General features: G+C 37.7%; 2 protein-coding genes and 2 non-coding genes across 4 annotated transcripts; 3 read left to right on the top strand and 1 right to left on the bottom strand.

Annotated features, from left to right (window-relative positions):
- Window positions 1-3,288: 3,288 nt before the first annotated feature.
- CBG26486 lies at window positions 3,289-3,465 on the top strand (the record flags this gene model as incomplete). The annotated part of the gene is made up of 1 exon (XM_045236063.1): window positions 3,289-3,465. One exon carries the CDS (start codon window positions 3,289-3,291, stop codon window positions 3,463-3,465), a length of 177 nt encoding a protein of 58 aa, XP_045098782.1.
- A 3,840-nt stretch (window positions 3,466-7,305) lies between these two features.
- CBG28671 lies at window positions 7,306-7,378 on the bottom strand. Its single transcript has one exon. It is a non-coding gene (tRNA).
- A 1,981-nt stretch (window positions 7,379-9,359) lies between these two features.
- Window positions 9,360-15,102, top strand: CBG08317 (the record flags this gene model as incomplete). Its single annotated transcript, XM_045236064.1, has 13 exons — window positions 9,360-9,426; window positions 10,208-10,433; window positions 10,542-10,845; window positions 10,926-11,184; window positions 11,231-11,377; window positions 12,111-12,197; window positions 12,325-13,261; window positions 13,316-13,491; window positions 13,662-13,763; window positions 13,809-13,992; window positions 14,035-14,113; window positions 14,155-14,285; window positions 14,817-15,102. The coding sequence occupies 13 exons, from the start codon at window positions 9,360-9,362 to the stop codon at window positions 15,100-15,102; spliced, it is 2,985 nt and encodes a 994-aa protein (XP_045093737.1).
- On the top strand, window positions 14,699-14,771 carry CBG28677. The gene has a single exon. It is a non-coding gene (tRNA).
- Window positions 15,103-19,635: the final 4,533 nt, after the last annotated feature.

Here is a 19,635-nt window from a genome sequence, read left to right on the forward strand (position 1 = left end):
ACTAATCGCCTTATAATTACTGTATTGTTTTTCCTCGTGCAAGCATGTGCATGGACCAAATATGGACTATTGAATAGGTTTGTTTAGATTGAGAAAGGGTTTGTTAATCCGTAGGAGATATGTGATATCTGATGATTTAACCATATTGCTACTAAATTTGAAAAAGAGCTTTTTTCCGAAAGGGGGGGGGGCAGTTTTGTTTTATAACACTTTTTGGCTTGAAGCTTTGACGAAATGGTTAGAAGTTTTTAACTTTAAAAAATGATTTCCATTCCTTCTTTTATAAGTTCTGCAATTTTGGAACAATGTGAAAGTCTCTAAGTTTTATTTTCCCAAGCTCTCAAATGTTGATTTAGATTTTTAATTTCAAAATGTATAGTCTAAATTTTCTGAATCCTCATTATTAGATTTTCTAATTCCCAAACTGGAAAAAAGTGAAATTTCCATTCTCGACATATCCCTGTTCTATGTATTGTGTGCAGGTATTGCGCAACACTTGCTTTTTTTGGAATGTCTATGAGAATTTTCTGAAAAGATGGAAATTGGGAAGATCCTCAATTCCCAGTTCCCAGTTTTCTGGTCCAGCTATGTAGCTAAAATTTCAAAATATTATCGATAAATTGGATATTTGATAATAAAACTTTGCGTCACCCAGTGTTGGATTACAGTACCACAAAATAGTTTCGCTATTTTTTACCCAAACGCGCCAACGACACCCCAGCCGTTTCAAACAATTTATCTCAATTTTCTCTTCTTGAACCCGAACCCTCCGTTTCGCTCCTTCATTAATCTTATCCCCAAATGCTCTTTTCCTTTCAATTTGAGCACCCTCCACTTCTTTTAGAGAAATTTGAAGCAATCGGAAAGTGTAAGGACCCGACATGTCCTTAAAAGAAGAAGATATATTCGAAATTTCAATTAATCTATGGGGGATATAAAATGGGCGGAGCTTAAGGGAAAAGAACAAATACACATTGTCTACCAGGATTTCCATGTTCAGGTGGTGCCTTTTTGCCTAAAATAAACAGTGTCATTTCGTTAGAATGGTTTGCTTTTGTTGTACTATTTTATGGGAGGAGGAGCGGAATTACATAGGAATTGAAATTGGAGGAGGAGGAGATTGTTAATTGAATAACGCGACAAAAACATAGAGAGATCTCGTCTGTCTCCTTTAACGGAAAAGATGAGAGGAGGAGGTGAAGAAAATGAAGAACAGTCTCGGATTTCAATGATTTCCGCAGAATCTCGCTTTTTCTGCTTCTTCTTCTTCTTGTTGTTGTTCATTTTCTCACATTTTGTAGTTTTTATCTTTTTATTCTATTTTTTCTACATTTTTTAGATTCGAAACTTTGGGGATTCTCAGATTCCACAGTGCTTCTTCAATAGAAGCCCACCCAAACCGTCAACTTTGGGCTCAATTATTTCGGCTCTTCCGAAAGATATCAAAATTTTGTCATGTGATTAAATATTGGTGATATTGTGATACAATTTTTTTAGTTGACAGGTTTTTGATATCTCTTGAAAGAACCGAGATAATTGAGCTCAAAGTTGATGGTTTGAGTGACGTTCTATTAGAGGAAATAAAGCATTTTTGAAGGAAAATGATCATTTCGGATGTCCAAAATCAATAAAAAAATTCGTTAAATAAGAATGAAAATTTCAGTGTTTACTAAGCATAACAAAATCTTCATTTTTGTAATTGATATATTTTTTGTACAAATTCACCTACGCGAGATAAGCGGCTCTAAAGTGTCGCGACTCTGAAATCTGTGCGTTTTTCTGATATGCGGCATATCTTATTCGGATGGATTTGTACAAAAAAGTTGTCAACTACAAAATCAAACCTCTGTTTTTATTTAGTAATTCTGTTAACTATTGATTTTATTGAGGAAGATCTACTACATTTTTAAACATCTAAACTTGGTCACTGTTGACTGAAAACACCGTATTTCCTTTAAAAGACGCCCACCCAAACCCTGATAAAATATGTATTTGTGATTTTATGATACACATTTTATTAGTTAACAAATATTTGATATCTTGCAAAGGAGCTGGAGGATAATTGAGCTCAAAGTGCACGTACATGGTGGGCTTCTATCAAAGCATCCACGGTAAAGTATTCAAATTTGTAAAGAAATTCTGAGGTTCTAAAACTCTCCATTTTTTTGGTTTTCATGTCTTCTTCCCCATTTGACACCTATTTGAGTATTTAATGAAAGACCTCTCATCAATCTTCCCTCGCTATGTTTTCCCTATCCTCCGGTATATTTGAACCAACAATTATCTCCTCCTTCCTTCCCTTTTTCCCTTCTGTTCCCAAAACAGTCGCCGCTTCTTCTTCTTCTTTTTTTGACCAAGAAACATCTGGTCCCTCCCTTTCTTTCCTTTTTTAGGCTTCATGCATTTCTGATCTATTCTCCCCTCATTTTTTTCACTGGTCACCATGAAGAATCGGTTTTCTTGTGATTTAGTATTTATGTACAAATAGTATGTCATCTCTATTTTTCTCTAAAGGCAGACAGAATGGGTCACGGCCTGTCTATTTTCAGATGGCCTAGATGTTTTGACAAATAGACAAAAAGTACAAGTGGTTAAATAAAATCAAGTTTAAACCGTCAAACCTATAATAGAGTAGCACCCTGATCGTCATCTTTGACCAGATTTATCTCGGTTCCTAGGAAAGATATCAAAAATCTGTCAACTGAAAAATATTGATGATATTGATGATATGGTAAACAATTTATCAGTTAATGTCTTTTCAATATCTTTCATAGGAATCGAGAAAAAGGAGTTCAAAGTTGACTGGATGCAACTCTACAGGGTGGCGCACAATTACCCTGACTGGCCAAAACGGGTGAGACATAAGTTTCTGGGAATCACGAAAATTCGTAAAAATATAATTTTATGCTTGATTCAAATCTACCGAAATCTTCAAAACGATTCCTCTAGCCTAGGTATTATTATGATTGTTCAACGATGTTATGGTAGTTTTCAGTAAAGACCATCATGACATCATTTGTTTGCACTTTTTTGACCAAAAAGTTTAATTGTCCTCCCTTTAAAACTGATATTAGTACAAAATCTTGAAAATTTTCATTCTTGCTCTTCCTATTCACACATAAGGGTCTTTTCCTTTGAGCACTTAAAAATTCATCTCGCCCCCTTTCTCCTGTCCATTTTCCAAACTAACACATATTTCATTGTCCTCCTCCATCTCTTTGCCCCTTTTTTGCTTTTTTTTCTTGGTCCTAACATTGAATTGTTCTTTCTTTTTTTCCCATGATCCCCATGGGGATGCTCTTCAAGAGATACCCCCAACGCACCGGCCATTTTCTGACAAATCGGTTGAGAAGGAGGAGGCGCCCAAGATGGAAAAAGGGAAAAGATTTGGAAAATGGACATGGGAAGACAAAGGAGAGTTTCAACGCCTTCCAAAGTTTTTTTTCGGTTGTTTTTGGGTCATAAATTTATGATATCGAAAAATGGACAGGAAGGAAATGGGAAGTGATGAAAATGAATTCATGAGATCGGATTTTTCGGCATCTCAATTTATGAAAATAATTATTAATCTTCCTGAGAAGAACAATTTTTATCAAGAAGTTAGGGCCAGGCACCTGACGATCTAGCCACTAAATAAGCCGTACTAGATAAGTCAGCCTATACGTGCACTTTGAGCTCAATTATCTCGGTTGTTTCAAAAGATATCAAAATTTTGTCAATGAATGAAGTTTCTGGTTTAGAAGTATAAAAAAATCTGAATTCGCACTTTTTTCCGTTCACTTAATTTCCGTTCCCCTCATTTTTTTTTGTTTTGCTGGAAATGGCATTCACCGATTCTCCATCTCTAAACTTTTGTGCATTTCTCCTTTCTCTCAGACGCTTTTGTGTATTTTTTTCAGTTTTTAAACCTAGTTTGTTTTTTTTTATTTTAGTTATTTTCTCCTTCTAATGCATATTCAAAAAAATCCAAAATTTTTATTTCAATGTTTACCACTTACCTCGATTCCTCCACTCCCTCTTCCGATACTTTAGGTTTATGACCATCATTATTTCTGCCAATTATCCTAAATGTGCTTTTTTACCTTCATAGACAACGGATAATGTACTTTTACTCAACAAATAGATTTTACTAATTGTAAGAAAATTTGGGTCAGTCGCCTGGCGACAGAGCAGCGGTATATATGTACCGTATGAACGATACTAGACCGGCTTGCACTTTGAGCTCGATTATCTCAATTTCTATGAAAGGTATCAAAAAGCTGCAAACTGCTAAAGTATTGCTGATATCATGATATAAATTTTATCAGTTGACAGAGTTTTGCTAGCTCTTATAGGAACCGAGATAACGACCTCAAAGTGCACGTACAGGATGGGCTTCTATTGTAGCATATTCTCACTAAGAAAAATCCCACTGAGACGGATTCTCATTAAAAATTGTCTCACTAATTGTAAGAAAGACCATCACTGGGACAGTTCCTCATTAGATTAATTAAAATGGGTTCTCACAAAGAAAAATCCTTACTAAGAAATATTCTAACTAAGAAAAATCCTTACTAAGAACATTTTTAACAACTACGCGGCTCTCCTTTTCTCTACCCTCATTTCCCAAGTTTTACCTTTCCGGCGTTTGCATAAGTCGGCACCCTCCCTTTCTAAAAGGACATTATTTATTTGCACACGTTCACTTTTTTCAGATGTCCTTCTATTTCTCTTCCTCTTTTTTTTCGCTTCCCATAATAATTCAAATCGATCTCTTCTCCCCTTTTCCGAATACCGTCTTTCCTAATTGACCGTGACAAATTTTCGGCCAGCATCATCTGCCCTTTTTCGTTTTGATACAGAAATTGAGAATATAGGGAAACAGGGAGAGACTGTGGTCACTTTACCGGACTAGCCGATATTCCATTACGTCTAACAAACAGATGAAAGCGAAAAGTGGGGGGATCCGTTAATGCATAATATGTTGTGGATATATGAGGAACGAAGAAGGAATAGCGGTTTTAATTACAGGTTAGTGGTGTCGGGGGATGCCAAGAGTGGTTATGGAAGCTGGAAAATAGGAAGAAGGTAATCTGGCATTTCTTATGAACTTTCAGAGTTTGTGTGTAGGTTAGCAAAGTGTTCGGGACTCGGACATTCCCTAAATACCAAAACTTGAGCCTTCGGACTTTTCAAAATTCAAGTGATCAAGTTTTTCTTGTATCCTGGAATGCTGACACTTACCGTACAATACAGAGAGGCGCATAAGTACCTGAACAAAAGTTTCTACTAGCTCAAAATTTGAGCAAAGCGTTGTACTGAGCTCAAATTTGGTTTTCGAAAATTCAAATAATTCATCAGTAAACTGACCAAATTTCAATTTATTTGATCAACTTTGAGCTGAGTTATCGCTTGTCAAAGTTGCTTAATCTCTTGAAAATCACAAGAGACACTACGCCGTTCATCTTTGGACAATCATAACAATACCTAGACTCAAAGGATCGCTTTGAAAATTACAGTAGCATCGAATAAAATGTGAAATTATGTTTCTACCAATTTTCGGGCTTTCAATATTCTTATGTCTAAAGATATACCGATTTTTATCAGTTCGAGAGATTGTGCGCCGCCCTGTAGAGATGCAGTCAACTTTGAGCTCAGTTTTCTTGGTTCCTGTAAAAGGTATCAAAATATTGTCAACTAACAAAATGTTTTTTATAATAGTAGAACTATTTTTTTAGTTGACTACTTCTTGATATCTTTCACATTAACCGAGATAAATTTGGTCAAAGTTGACAGCCAAGACCACCACAAAAATTGAAAAAATATATAATTCCAAACTTCCAAAATCCTGAAATATGTAAATGTGAACTTTTAAAACCCTAAAATCTGTAATTCTGAACTTCTGGAATCCTAAAATCTGCTGAACTTCTAAAATCCTAATTTCTGTGATTCTGAACTTTTAAAGGGGGACTCCGGTCAATTTTTTTATTGCATCAAAATGTGTTAAAATTTATCTATTTTCAGAATATTATTGCGAAAAAATTCGAAAAAAATCCGAAATCCCCAAAAAACGCCGTTGAAAAGGAAAAAAATTCAAAAAAATGTGCCGCCGAGGGACGAGGATTTTCAGTGAGAAACCTAGGCCACGCGAGCGGCGCGACTTTCTTACCGGACAATTTTTCCGGATTTTTCTCGCTTTTATCTCCAACAGGTAAAAAACGTTAAAAAACACTGTCGGCCACTTGAAAATAATGCTCTCAGTCGCCGTAGCCTAGGTTTCTCACTGCGCGGGAATTCAAATCCTCGTCCCTCGGCGGCACCTTTTTTGAATTTTTTTCATTTTCAACGGCGTTTTTCGAGGATTTCGGATTTCTTTTGAATTTTTTTGCAATAATATTATGAAAATAAATAACTTTTAACACATTTTAATGCAATAAAAATTTTTGGTCGGAGTCCTCCTTTAAAATCTTGAAATCTGTAGTTCTGATCTTCTGAAATCCTAAAATCTGCAATTCTCGCGTTCTAGGGCCCAAACTTCAAATGAGTTCTGAGCTCGGAAATTTTTCACTTTCCACTCTCGATGATCCCACAAGCTTCTTTCTTCCCGAAAAAAACCCTAGAGAAGCATTTTCACCTGACTGCTCTTGTTCCTCCACTCATCTTCCCCCACGTTCATCCTAATTCGAAGTGACACTGTTCTTTCAACATTTCCCCCCGTCCCGCACTTCTCCCCGTTTGATGCTAACCACACTACTCATTCCATTATACTCTTATATGAATACCCTTTCCATTCTCCCATTTTTTGTCTTCTCCATTTCATTCCGTCTCATCATCTTTAAATCTTCTTCTTCTTCCTAATCTGCCGGATTACTGTAACTGGTTTTGAAAAGGGATCAGAAGAAGATGATGAAGGTTTGTAGATATGTAAATCTTCGTTTATTTTAAGACGATTTTAGTTTTTTATCCCTCCCAGCCTCTGTAATTTTTTGAACATTCTCCTTCTTCTTGTTTTCATTCAATGTTGCCAAATGTTACGTCGTTTCCCGCTAAGCCCTCGCTTCCTAATGACTAGTGCATATGTTCTCTTTAGTCGGCTTAGACTGGTCCCCCTCTCTATCACCTCACTTAAGTGCTCGAGCATCTGGAGGCACAGGAAGAAAAAACACACTAATCTTTCTTCTTTTCCCGGCTGTTCCCATTTCCGATCGAATTTCTGGTCTCATATTAATAAATTCTGTGAGAAATGGAACGGCCAGATGTATCTTTAGGATTCCGGGAGCCTCTGGAATTGCTAGGTAAAACGAAAAAAAAAAGAAAAAAAAGTCAAGCCACCTAGGGGACTCGAACCCCTGACCTTAAGATTAAAAGTCTCACGCTCTACCAACTGAGCTAAGGAGGCCACAGCGCACACAACTCCAAATGACGTATAGGAAGTTTCCCTTTTTTTTAGATAAGAGGGGTTGCCTTTTGCGGAAGAAAAGGGAAAAAGAGAACGTTGCCTCTTTTCAATTGTGTTTGTTTCCGATTTTGATTGGTTTCGTTCATTGCTCCTGAAAAAAAAAGCTAGCAGAAGGAAAAAAATGCAGTCGTGTGATGAGAAAAAGTGACGAAGAAAGAAGTCGGATCATTACTGATCCTCTCATGTCGTAAACAAGAGAAATAAAAAAGGAGGTGCTGCTCTGTGTTCATTTTTATTTTTGAAAAGAGGATTCAAGATTATTTATATAGTGTAAATACTTGTTTATAAACAAGTAGTTAACTGACACTTTGGTTTATTGCTGATCCTTAAAACCGTGCTACGGTATGTGTCCGGTCGTCAAAAGTGGCACCCAACTTCAAACCAATTTTTCTCGGTTCCTGGGAGAGATATCAAAAAATAGTCAACTAACAAAATATTTTTGATTTTATGAAAAACGTTTTATTAGTTGACTATTTTTCTATTACTTTCACAGGAACCGAGATAATTGAGCTCAAAGTTAGTGCACTTGTAGAGTGGGCTTGTTGAATCCTCAAGTTTGAGCCGATTTTTCTCGGCTCCTATAAAAGGTATTACAAATCTGTTAACTTTTAAAATATTGGTCATGTTCTGATAAACACTTTGTTAGTTGATTTATTTTTCATATCTTCTACAGAAATCGAGATAAATTGGCTCAAAGTTTACGCCCCTTGAGGGCCCTGGTGCAGCTCTATTGAGGGTTCTACTTTAAATGAAAGTCTTCTGATTTAGCTTAACTGGTAGTAACTTGATATTAATAAGACATAATTTTCTTCGGAGGTTCCTCTTTTTCTATTTTTGTTACATAACGCCTTGAAAACAAGGTCAAAATGGGCGTGGCCTCCTCCTTCCTCAACCTCAGCTTCTTCTTCTTCTTCTCCTTGCTCCATTCTTCTTCCTCCTCCTACTTCACATAACATGCTCACATTAGAAGGAATAGGTCCCCGGGACCCTTATAAGTATCCAATATATGTTTGTGTGTCCCCTTTCTATTTTTTATATGCATATTTAGTGGAGACTCTGAGGACATGAAAAAAAGCTCTTACTCATATCTAACTTTTTTTCTTTTTTCTTCTTTTTCTCTCCCATCCTGACATTCTTCTCACCTGCTTTTTTTGCGGAGAATAAAAAACTACACATTCTCCTTTTTTTCTCCCGAAATCTCTACGCTAGAATATCCATAAATCTCTATCTCTCCGTTTTTGACTGGTCAAACTCAACAATTCTAAACGTCGGCATGTTTTTGTTGTTCAATCTGATCTGCAATTCAATTTATGGAGTTTTTGGCTGGAAAATCTGGAAAATAAATTTTGAGAAGGTTTTGAGAAGGAAATCTGAAACATTTTGGTTGATGCATTATATTGATGCATTATATTGGATTTTTTGCTCGATTCCTTGAAGCCCACCCTGTACGTTCATTTTGAGCTCAATTATCTTGCTACCTTCAAAAATATTTAAAAGTTATAAACTGATAAATTGTTTATCATAATATTACCAATGTTTTATCAGTTGACAGTTTATTGATATCTTGTACAGGAACCGAGATAATTGAGCTGAAAGTAAGGATATAGGGTGGGCTTGTACGTACCGGGCCGTTAACTTCAAGTCAATTTATCTCGGCTAATGTAAAAGGTACTTAAAAGTATTCAACTAACAAAATGTTTATCATAATATCACCAATGTTTTATCTTTTGACAAATTGTTGATATCTCTCATAGGAGCCGAGATTATTGAGCTCAAAGTTTTGGTTTCAAGTTTTGTTCGATTTTCTTTGCTCCTCTTTATCTTCTTCAACAAATCTAAATGCATTCTTCGTTCCGTTCTCCGTTTTCTATAATTTCTTTTCAATTTCAGATTCCCAATTACCCTCAATGCTCAACAGAAAATGCTCCACGGATTCCTAGTTTTCCTCTTATTCCTCCTCCAAATCCACTCAGTGTGGTCATCAGAAGGTAAGAAGAAAAAATAAATCAAATCTTTTGTTTTTTTTCTCCCCTTTCAACTAAAAGGGACCCAAAATTGAATTACTCTTCTCCTTCATTTTTTGGAGCCAAAAAGCCAGGTGCCTTTTTAAGATCCCATGGGGAATTTATTAGCTTGGTTTTCCATTCTGACACGAGTATTAAAAAAATCTTGTGCTCCTTTCCCTTCTTAAGGCATCTTCTTCTTCATCAGATGCTCAGAATAATTCATGAGGAACAAGGGGAAGGAGTAAAAGAAGCTAACTACGACTCCTCCTAATAGTTTGTTGATTCGTAAGCCATCTCCGGACGGCCGTGGCGGGTTGAATGTGTTTTCTAGAATTCTAAGATCTATACAGATTCTTCTTAAAGATTCAGAAGACAAAAAGAAGCGGGGGTCACTTCAAAGTTTCAGGAAGAACTCGATTTGTGTCTGCGTCTCTTTGTCTACCACGCTATTTCTCTGAGGAGCATTATTCTATTGTTGAAAGACCGGGGGCTACACTCTTTTGAGTAGAAGTAGAGGGCTTACAAAAAAACGGGTTTTATAAAAGGAATTGGATAAAAGTGCAGGGATTTTTACAGATGGGGTGCCAATCGAAACGATACATGCTCCGATGTTCGAAGGTTTGAATTTTGAAAAAAAATCTCACTAGCTAAATCTACCCTCTATCAGTGTTCACGATCTCTACCCTTTAGACACCTCGATTTCCGATTTTTTGCACGCTTAGTGTATCATTCGTTTCTGCCTGAAAATGGCCGAAAATTTCAGATGTATTCGATGTCAGGATACACGAAGGAGCTGACAAGGGAAGTCGGTTGACCATGAGTCAGGAACTTCAAAAGTCCACAGAGCCACTGGGTCATTGTTTTGGACAGTTGGAGACGGATGTGGATTGGATTGAGTGGAAATCCAGTCGAAGTGCCTTTTATACATCAGCACAGATGCCATTGTCGGCTACCAAGAATTCGAATAATCTGGTTGGAACGCTACACTTGTAAGTGTTTTTTTTTTGTTTTGGGATTCAGGCTTTCATTCGGCTGGGAGATTCAGCCAACCAATCGACAGCCGACTGAGCCAACCAACCGAATTAAAAAATTTCCAGACTCTGCGCTGGCAACCAAATGCACACATTCCCATTCCGTGTCCATATCACACATCGGAACCATCACCCACCGACATTCTCTAGAAACTCCTATAAGTTTCACGTCCCAACAACTCTACCTATAGGATCTGTAATTGGAACTTTGGAAGTCAAAGATCAAGATCCAGTGATCTACAATTCCGAGAGAAAATTGGCATTCACAAAAGACGAGCCTCTCGTGGAGATTCTACAGGATGGAACGTTCAAATTGAAATCTGATCTAAGCGTTTTAACTCCGTACACCCCTCAAAGAATGCAAATCCTGGCAATCGACTACGGAAGCCCTCAACTATTCACGATTGCTAATATACATTGATACCAGTGACAGTATCCATGGTTCGCGAGCTGCACGTCAATGTTGCAACCGAAGAGTATCAAATTTTCGAATGGGAACATCCTCAATACGGAACAGTTGATAAGTATAGATTAAGTATTAGAAGGGATGATCAGGTGGTGTATGAGGAGGAATTGGAAGCGGCGAAGACGTTGGCATTGACCAAGATCACTTTTTCAAACCACATGAACGTCAGTTTCCAAGTCACAGCAATTGACGAGAATGGGGAGACGTCGAGTGAGTGGACACAGATTGGACCAATTGATAGAGGTGAGCTTTTTTTGGAATCTGAAATGCCGAAATGGGTAATTTTTAGACGTCGTCTGTAAGGGAGAATGCTCTCGTGGTGGGACACCGCTGTGCTATGTTGGAGCTTTCAATCGAGTCGAACAATTTGTGGATTCAAGAGGAGCACACTGTCTATGCTATCCAGGATTCATGGGTGTTTCATGTGAGACTATAGGTGAGTTTTTTTTTTGAAATAAGGAGTTGCTAGGTTTAGGCTTAAAATTTGCTGTCATTAAACGTTTCATTAGACTTGAAATGTTCCAGTCATTAGGGTTGGGCTTAAAATTTGGGGTCACTAGGTTTTGCCTCAAATTCGTTGTTATTAGGCTCATTCTTAAAATTTGCTGTCATCAGGTTTAGGCTCAAAATTTCCTATTTCCTTTTCTAATATTATTTTTAGGCTTAAAACTTTGCTGACATTATCCTTAGGCTTCAAATTTGCTGTGACTAGATTTATGTTTCAAATTTTCTGCCAACAGGCTTTTTAGGCTTAACTTTGAAGACTTTTTTGGGCCGGTAGAGCGCAATTTTATAAGAATGCCTTCGTTTTGAGTAAACATCCTCTAAACCCATAAATTTCATATCTGGACCCTTTTAAGCCTTAACATAATGGCTCGATAGGCCTCATTTCCATTTCCCGCCAAATGATGAATTGCGCAACATTTCATATACGTTTGAAGGTGTACATCTGTTCATCCGGCTCTCTGCCATGCCTTCGGAAAGTGTCAAACAGATGCCGCCCGCCCGAAAATATACGCTCGCTTGATTTAGCCAATCATAATTCTCTCCCCCTCCGGAAATCGTGTTCCCCCTCTCTCTTCTTAGAGGTCGTTCCCGCACACTTCCGCGATTAAATACTTAATTATTATTTATGTGTATATATCTTACACGTAGCTCATATTTTATAGACCGATGTGCATCGGAGAGGACCGTCGACGTTTGGGGAGGGGTCGATTGGACGGAAGTCAATACCAATATCTCGTTATTAGTGCCATGTAAGTTTTGTTGGGATTGGAATGGATGTGACAAAGTTTCTAGCGGAATCATAACCCAATTTTTTTACAACATCCCTCCCCATACTAATCAGCCTACACTTTTCAATAATACACTTTCTATCTGCAGGCCCTTACAACCCGGTGACCGAAAACAAATTCCTCGAACGACGCTGCTCATGGGACTCGGAAGCGGGACGGGCGATCTGGGAACGACCACAAGATCGGAACTCGTGCCAGACGCAGACATCAGTCCTTGCACATCTCGGGTTGATAGGGACTTACTCGGCGAAGGCTGCAACGATATCGGCGATTAATACAGTGACAAGATTTGTTCGTGATTTGCTATCCTATCCATCGTTCTCCCGAGAACTCTCAAAGCATGCTCACTTTGATCAGAAGATTGCTGAAATGACTGCTCTTATTTTGGACGCTGTGGTGCAGGCTGACTTGGATCGGATACCTGGAAACACTACGATGCTTAGAGCGGATGCCTGGAGAATCATCGAGGCATTTGCCCTAACCCTCCCCACTCCGTACTCGTTGTCTTCCCCGGATAACGGGATTCATATGAAATCAATCGAATGGGTTAAGCATGCAGAACCAAATGATAATCTAATCGGAAAGAAATGTCGACTCCAACTACCGTCCACTGATGAAAGCCATGTCATTCGAGTGGTTTGTGCTTCAAATGCCACATTGTTCGAGTTGCTGGAACCCAAGAGTCCAGTGATGTCTATCAAACCAGACAGTGAAGATCCATTCGGACCAACAAGGATGGCAATTTACATGAGATACCCGGATACTCATGATAACTATACTTGTGTGTATTATGATGAAGAAGAGAAAGCGTGGTCAACGAAAGGAATCAGAAGGATAGAGCATAACTATCATGGATACGTCAAGTGTGAGACCAATCACTTTGGAGTTTTTGCATTGTTACCAGACCGCCTATTCTACAATTCTGAATCATTCTGGAAAGATCTCGCATCTCATATGCCTACAGTAACCTCATTCGTCACTTTGATATGTATAGTGCTCTTACTTTTCATGGCAGCCGTGCAAAAGTGAGTTTGGAATTTGAATTAAAACTTTGTAAATTAAAAAAAACATACTTTCAGAAACCAACCAATCGACTGTGCATTCCTATTTTACCTCTTTTTCGTCTTCATGATTCACCTGTCCCATCTACTTCTATTTTTGGCACCACAAGTCGGAGAACCATTCCAGTTCTCGACTCTGCTGCACTTTGTTCTACAGTTTTGTGTCATTGCTTCATCAGGATTACTGTGTTTAGGTGAGTCACATCTTTGGCTTCTATTTCGGTCGGTTGAAAATCGGCGACCTCCAACAGAATACTGACCGGTCGGCCGAGTCGGTGGGTGGTTGGCGGTCGACGATTTTCGACCGACCGAAAGGGAAGTCTTACTTGGAACATATTTCGAATCAGCCGGATTATCATTTCAGTTCTCTACTCAATTCATACCACTATCATTTGCTACGACATCAAGGAGGAAGAACCTCAAGGATGCTTCTCAAAACCCTATCATGTATTTGGAATGGGAATTTGTAAGTTTCTTAAAGTTTTCGGCTTTTCAAATTTTAATTTTCCAGTGGTCCCATCCCTATTCACCTTTACCACCTACTACTTCCTGGATGGACGGGATCTGGATATCGCGAGACTTTTTGAGAGGACTGATTGGCTCTTCATCTCGAATTATCTACTACCAACTGCAGTTTTGTTCTCCATTTCAATAGTTTATGCAGTCTGGAATGTTTATATTGCTAGTGGGACTAGGTAGGGGACTAGGATTTTAAAATAAGAAATTTAAAATTTTAGAACCAATCGCCGATGCTCTTCTGACCGATTACTAGCCCTGGGACCTGCTATCAGTGCATCTGTAACCTCTCTTTTTATGGTGTGTCTGATTATCTGAAATATCCCTAAAATTCGTTTCAGGTCTTCTTCTTCTGCTCCGCGCTTCTCCTATTCTTCTTCCGTGAGCACTCCCCAATGGCCATCTTCTTCTTCTGCATGTTCCAATTCTTCCACGTGGTTACCGCATTCTTCTTTGCTTCGTACTTGTTCAGGTAATACCATAAAACATGTAATAAAAGGACCCCCTAGCTTTTGAACTCGAACCGATTTATCTTAGTTTTTGTGGAAGAAATCAAATATGGTCTCAAAGTAGGGTTAAGCCAAAAATTCGCTGTTAATTATGGGCTCAAATTTAAACATTTGGGTGGTCTTATATTAAAGTGTTAACGATAGGCAGGTTACGGTAGAAAAAAGTTCTACGGTAAACAAGATAGAACTAAATTTCGGATTCTTATCATTTTTTATCAGCTACAAAATTAATTGGTTTGTTTTTATGATTCTTCTCCCCACTTATTTTGATTTGAATTGAAACTTTCAACCCATACTATGAATTTAAACTTCTTGTTTTGTTTGTTTACGCACAAAAGAACAAATGTGTACACGCCGACAACACTGCACTCCCGATGCCTCCTTAGCTCAGTTGGTAGAGCGTGAGACTTTTAATCTTAAGGTCAGGGGTTCGAGTCCCCTAGGTGGCTTGACTGTTTTTGTTTTTTTTTTAATCTGATAAAAAATTTTTCCAGGCTCCGCTTCCTACTACAACAAGGATTCGACAGTAATGACTCCACTGATTCATTGGAACGAAAAAGGGACATCTCCAGAGCTCTTCTGGAGCACGTTGACACTAAAAGTGACATTGCATCCGATCGAGTCGTCATAGATGGTGGATTCCAGGATGAAGGATTCGCTCCGCCTTCTCATTATCAATACATTCCACCTGGATCTATGACCCATATTGATAATAATAACCGATACATGCCTATGCATCAGAACATTTTCGAACGTGCTCCGATGGTTAGCATTGTTTGATGTTTTTTCGAATTACAAATTCTCTAAATCTCAAGTTCTTTCATTATGTCTCATCATGTTTCAACCTCATTTCCCCTCAACGCGTACCGGTATAATTGTATTATTTTTCGTCTCGGTTTTCTGAAAAAGAGACCCTAATAAAGGTTCATTAGTTTAAAAATTCTGTGCTTAAAAAGAGAGAGTTCAGACTGTCAGACACTCTCCTTTCTCTGCGCTCTCTCTTGAGAATGCCTGAATTTTGAGAGATCATTCTGATAGAAACATTGAAGTTGTGATCCCACAAAGAAAACTACCGTAACCTAAAAAATATTTATTTTCTAAATATATTTTGTCGTTTAACATAGGTTACGCTAGCCTTTGCTGTGGTACCTTCGGCCTATGTGACCGCGGCCGAAGGTCTAGAAGTACTCCAGTTCCAGTCCCTACACTCTATTTTCAGACTTCTCTATTTCCCTCCAAAAACGTGTATTTGCTATAAACAGCTTGCAAACACTTGTACACCAAAAACGTACAAACAAAGTATATATCTCTCTAGTATACACACACTCATTTGCTGTCATAATCATCAACAATCAGTCAGTGATAACACCGTAGAACTGATTTTGCTGAACTTTTGCTTCTAATGTGCCCGGATACACATTTTCCACTTTTGAGAGGGGAAGAAACACGTGAAGAAAGTGTGGGAGGATTACTGTAGGAGGAAGAACAAGAAAGTTTTTTTTTTAGTTTATGAAAACAGGCTGGAATTTTTTTGGTGATAGTGTCAAATTAATATAAAAGTGGTAATGATTTATGTGGTGGCGAAATGTTTTTTTTCAGAAAAAAAAAGGAGAAAATGAGAAAGAGAATATTGATGACATACCCATGTTATACTAGCCTGTAATCTATAATAGTAGGGCAAGCCCAAAAAATTTTAAAAAGGATTTTGAACGTTTTAACCTCACTTCCAACTTTGAGCCTACATATCTCGGTTCTTATAAGAGATAACAAAAATCTGTTAACAGATAAAATATTTAGGAAACTATGATTATTAACTTATCAGTTGACAAAAATTTGATGTCTCTTATAGGAACCGAGATAATTGAGCTCACAGCGCAACTATAGGGTGCTCTGATAGCCCTATGCACTTTGAGCTCAATTATCTCGGTTCTCATGAAAGATATTAAAAACTTGTCGACTGACTAATTATTTATCATAATATCACCAATATTCAACCTGTTGACAAATTTTTGATATCTCTTATAGGAAACGAGATAATTGAGCTCAAAGGGCACGTATAGTGTGAGCTTCTATTAGAGCTGACCCCTTTTTATACGCTGAAAAAGGACCAATTCTAGAACCAGTAATTGTGTCAAAACAAATAACTTTTCTTCAAATTGAAATCAAAAAAGTGTGAATGATTGATTGGTTCTGGTAGAAATTGTAGTAACTTGTTGCTGGCGAAAAAATATAAAATTAAAAGTGTCTTTGCAGGAATTTCTATTTACTGATACAACTAAAATAGTCGTTTGATTTGTTTTCATTTCAATTTCTAGGGTGGGTGCTAAATGTTATGCAAGGTCAGATCGAAATCTTCGATTTTCTGATTTGTGGCGAACACCCAAACCAATCACAAACTCCGGTGGTACTGTAGATAGTAGATCTTTGAGGTTTACATTATTTGTCATGGTTCTGCAGAATATTTTATAGTAGTGTTTACATACTTGGTTTTCAAATTTTTTGTACGCCAATGTTCCATGAAGAACCAATGGACAATCAGCATACAGTATTCTAGAGAATGTAGAGAATTTCAGACGAAAAATCTTTAAATCTGAAAATTCCAGATCAGCAAATGGTTCTGGCTTTATGACAATTCGAATAGAAATCCATTTCTCTTGAGAGAGTATAGTCTGATCGGCTATCTCTATGTTTACCGCATTTGAATAACTACAATAAGTACCATAACTTTTCGCTCGGTTTCTATTTTATCGCGCCATACATAAATCATACAACCAACGAAAATCCCAACGGAAATGTTATTGAACAGATAATACTGGTTTATGTATCTAGTATGATCCCTACCGTAATCCTATCAAAAGATCTTTGGATTGGGTTCTGCAAAAAAAATAACGTCAGAGTAACGCGTTCGATCTATGTTTTTCTTTCCCTACTGTTCATATTATTAAGAATCCTGGAGATTTGAAACTTCACGAAACATCTCATATTTCTGAAGGTTCAACTTATATAGGCTATGAGATTAACATTAATTGCTGCTCCTATTTGAAGTCGACGAATTTCAAAATCAGATTTTAGCAATAAAAGGAAATCAGGTTGAACCTTTATGGTCTTGACAATAGGAAGTGATACGAGAAATTGGTGTTTTCATTTTCCGTTTTTCGAGAAGTTTCTGAAAAAATGTTTTTCCGTGTGCGGTTTGCTGAGTTTATGATTTTTTTCCGTTTCCGCTGTCTACTTCGGAAGCACGACTTTCTGTGAAATACCGTGAAATCTCTAAGAGAGCTGCACCCTTACCGTTAACTTTGAGCCAAGGCTGAGTTGAGAATGTCAAAATGCCGGATTTTCCGAGCGTATTTTTGGAAGGTTTGTTCCTGCGAATGATATCAGAAAATAGTTTATGAATAAAACGTTCATCACAAAATCAAAAACATTTTGTTCATTAAAGCTTTTATATCATTCACAGGAACCGAAAAAATAGACTCAAAATTGACTGTCAGGATGCAACTCTACTGGAGATTTTCCTGTAAATTCGTATGTCCTAGGTATCCGTAGTTGCGAAGTCTACAAGATTGGATTACGGTAATGGTTCATGTGTTCCATACAAAACAGTAACGTAGATGCTCGAAAAGAGTGTCTGTTATGATTTCAAGTTCATGCGGGGTTTCAAACTATAGGTTTGAGAATTTCCGAATTTTGGTTTTATTGATACATGCATACATGTAGTACCTGTCAATAAGATTTACAAAAACGTATTTTTCAGGATTTTGGACATTTTGATTGTTTTCAGAAATTCGGAGCTCGGTGGCCGACGATCCGACCACGTTGAAAGTAGTGGAGGTTGTAAAACAGACCTATATCAGAATCTTTGCATTCACAGATTTTTTGAAATTCCCGAGATTTTCAGCAGTTTGCCGATTTCGGAAAGAAACCTGTAAGGGTCCGAAAGTGTCTTTCAGAAATCGACAGTTATCTGAAAAACTAGGAATGTTTAAAAAATTCTGTGAAAACAAAGTTTTCAAAGTTATTGGGAACTCGACCATCGTGCTCCAGACTCCTGAAAATGGTGAAAATGGTGAAAATGAATTGAAAAACACGTTTTTGCATACTTGCGACGGGCCGGGCCGGGCCGGGCCGGGCCTTCAAAAAGTTTGTCAAGGCCCGGAAGGCCCGGGAGGCCCGGAAGGCCCGGACAGTTGGCGCCAGCTTCGATTTTTAGGCAAAAAAGCTTGTTTTTTGTTTTTATGATCTAATTTTGAGCTAATTGTAAATATTGAGTTTGTAAATGGTTAAACAAAATTTTGAAAAATAATTTTTTCTGTCATTTTTCCGGAGGTGGGATCGGACGGAAAATTGCATTTTTGAAGCAAAATAACTGTTTTTTTTTCTCAAAAACTTTTTTTTTTTGTTAAAAAATTCTCGAAAATTTATCAAAAAAAATTTTTTTTTGATAAATTGACCAAAAAATACCCATCCGGGCCTTCCGGGCCGGGCTTCCCGGGCCTCCCGGTCCGGGCCGGGCCTTCAACGATTTTCGCAAGTATGCGTTTTTGTGTATCTTATGGAACGGTACGATTTGCAAGGATAAAAAACCCTACGCGCCCCCTAACACTCTTTAGAATGTCAAGACACAGCAACATGCCATACCAATCAAAGTTTATGTACTGAGTTTTCAAAAAACTATAATTTCCAGTGTCTCAATTCAGCCCCCTCTGTTTTGTACACCTTCCTCGTTCTCATCAAACACCCACTGCACCCATCCAAATAAATTGTTTTGCAAGTTGCACCCAACACAAATACTACTACCAATATGTGATGTTTCATCCTGATCATCACCTCAATCTCTCTAATCACCTTATCCCTACCCAACCGATCACTTCAGCTGGGTCCACTATCAATCTCTGAGCTTCTTCTTCTGTTTTTTCTCAACGAAAATTCTTTTTTTCGTATATACAAACAAGTCAGTTGGTTCACTTTTTGTTTGCGCCCCTTGTCTCTGCTAGTTGTTTTGATTGATTTGATCAACAATTTCCATTCGAAGATCATCAATACCGTATACTACCAATACTATCACTTTTCGTACAGTGCACCAATGATCAGTGATCGGCAAAAAAGACATAGAAGACGAATGGAAAACATGGTGATCGGTGAATGAACGAGGGACATGATAAGGAGAGAAAGTTTGTTGTTTTTAAGGAAAACTGGGTGCAATTCGACCCCCAGGAGGACTATGAAAATCTTCGATAACAAAAAACTAAAAATAACAAAAAAACTAAAAGACAGTTGTCAATGATGTGCTCCATTGACAGGGGCAGGTTT

This window comes from Caenorhabditis briggsae (genome assembly GCF_000004555.2).
Source record: "Caenorhabditis briggsae complete genome, chrIV, whole genome shotgun sequence".
Taxonomy (NCBI): domain Eukaryota; kingdom Metazoa; phylum Nematoda; class Chromadorea; order Rhabditida; family Rhabditidae; genus Caenorhabditis; species Caenorhabditis briggsae.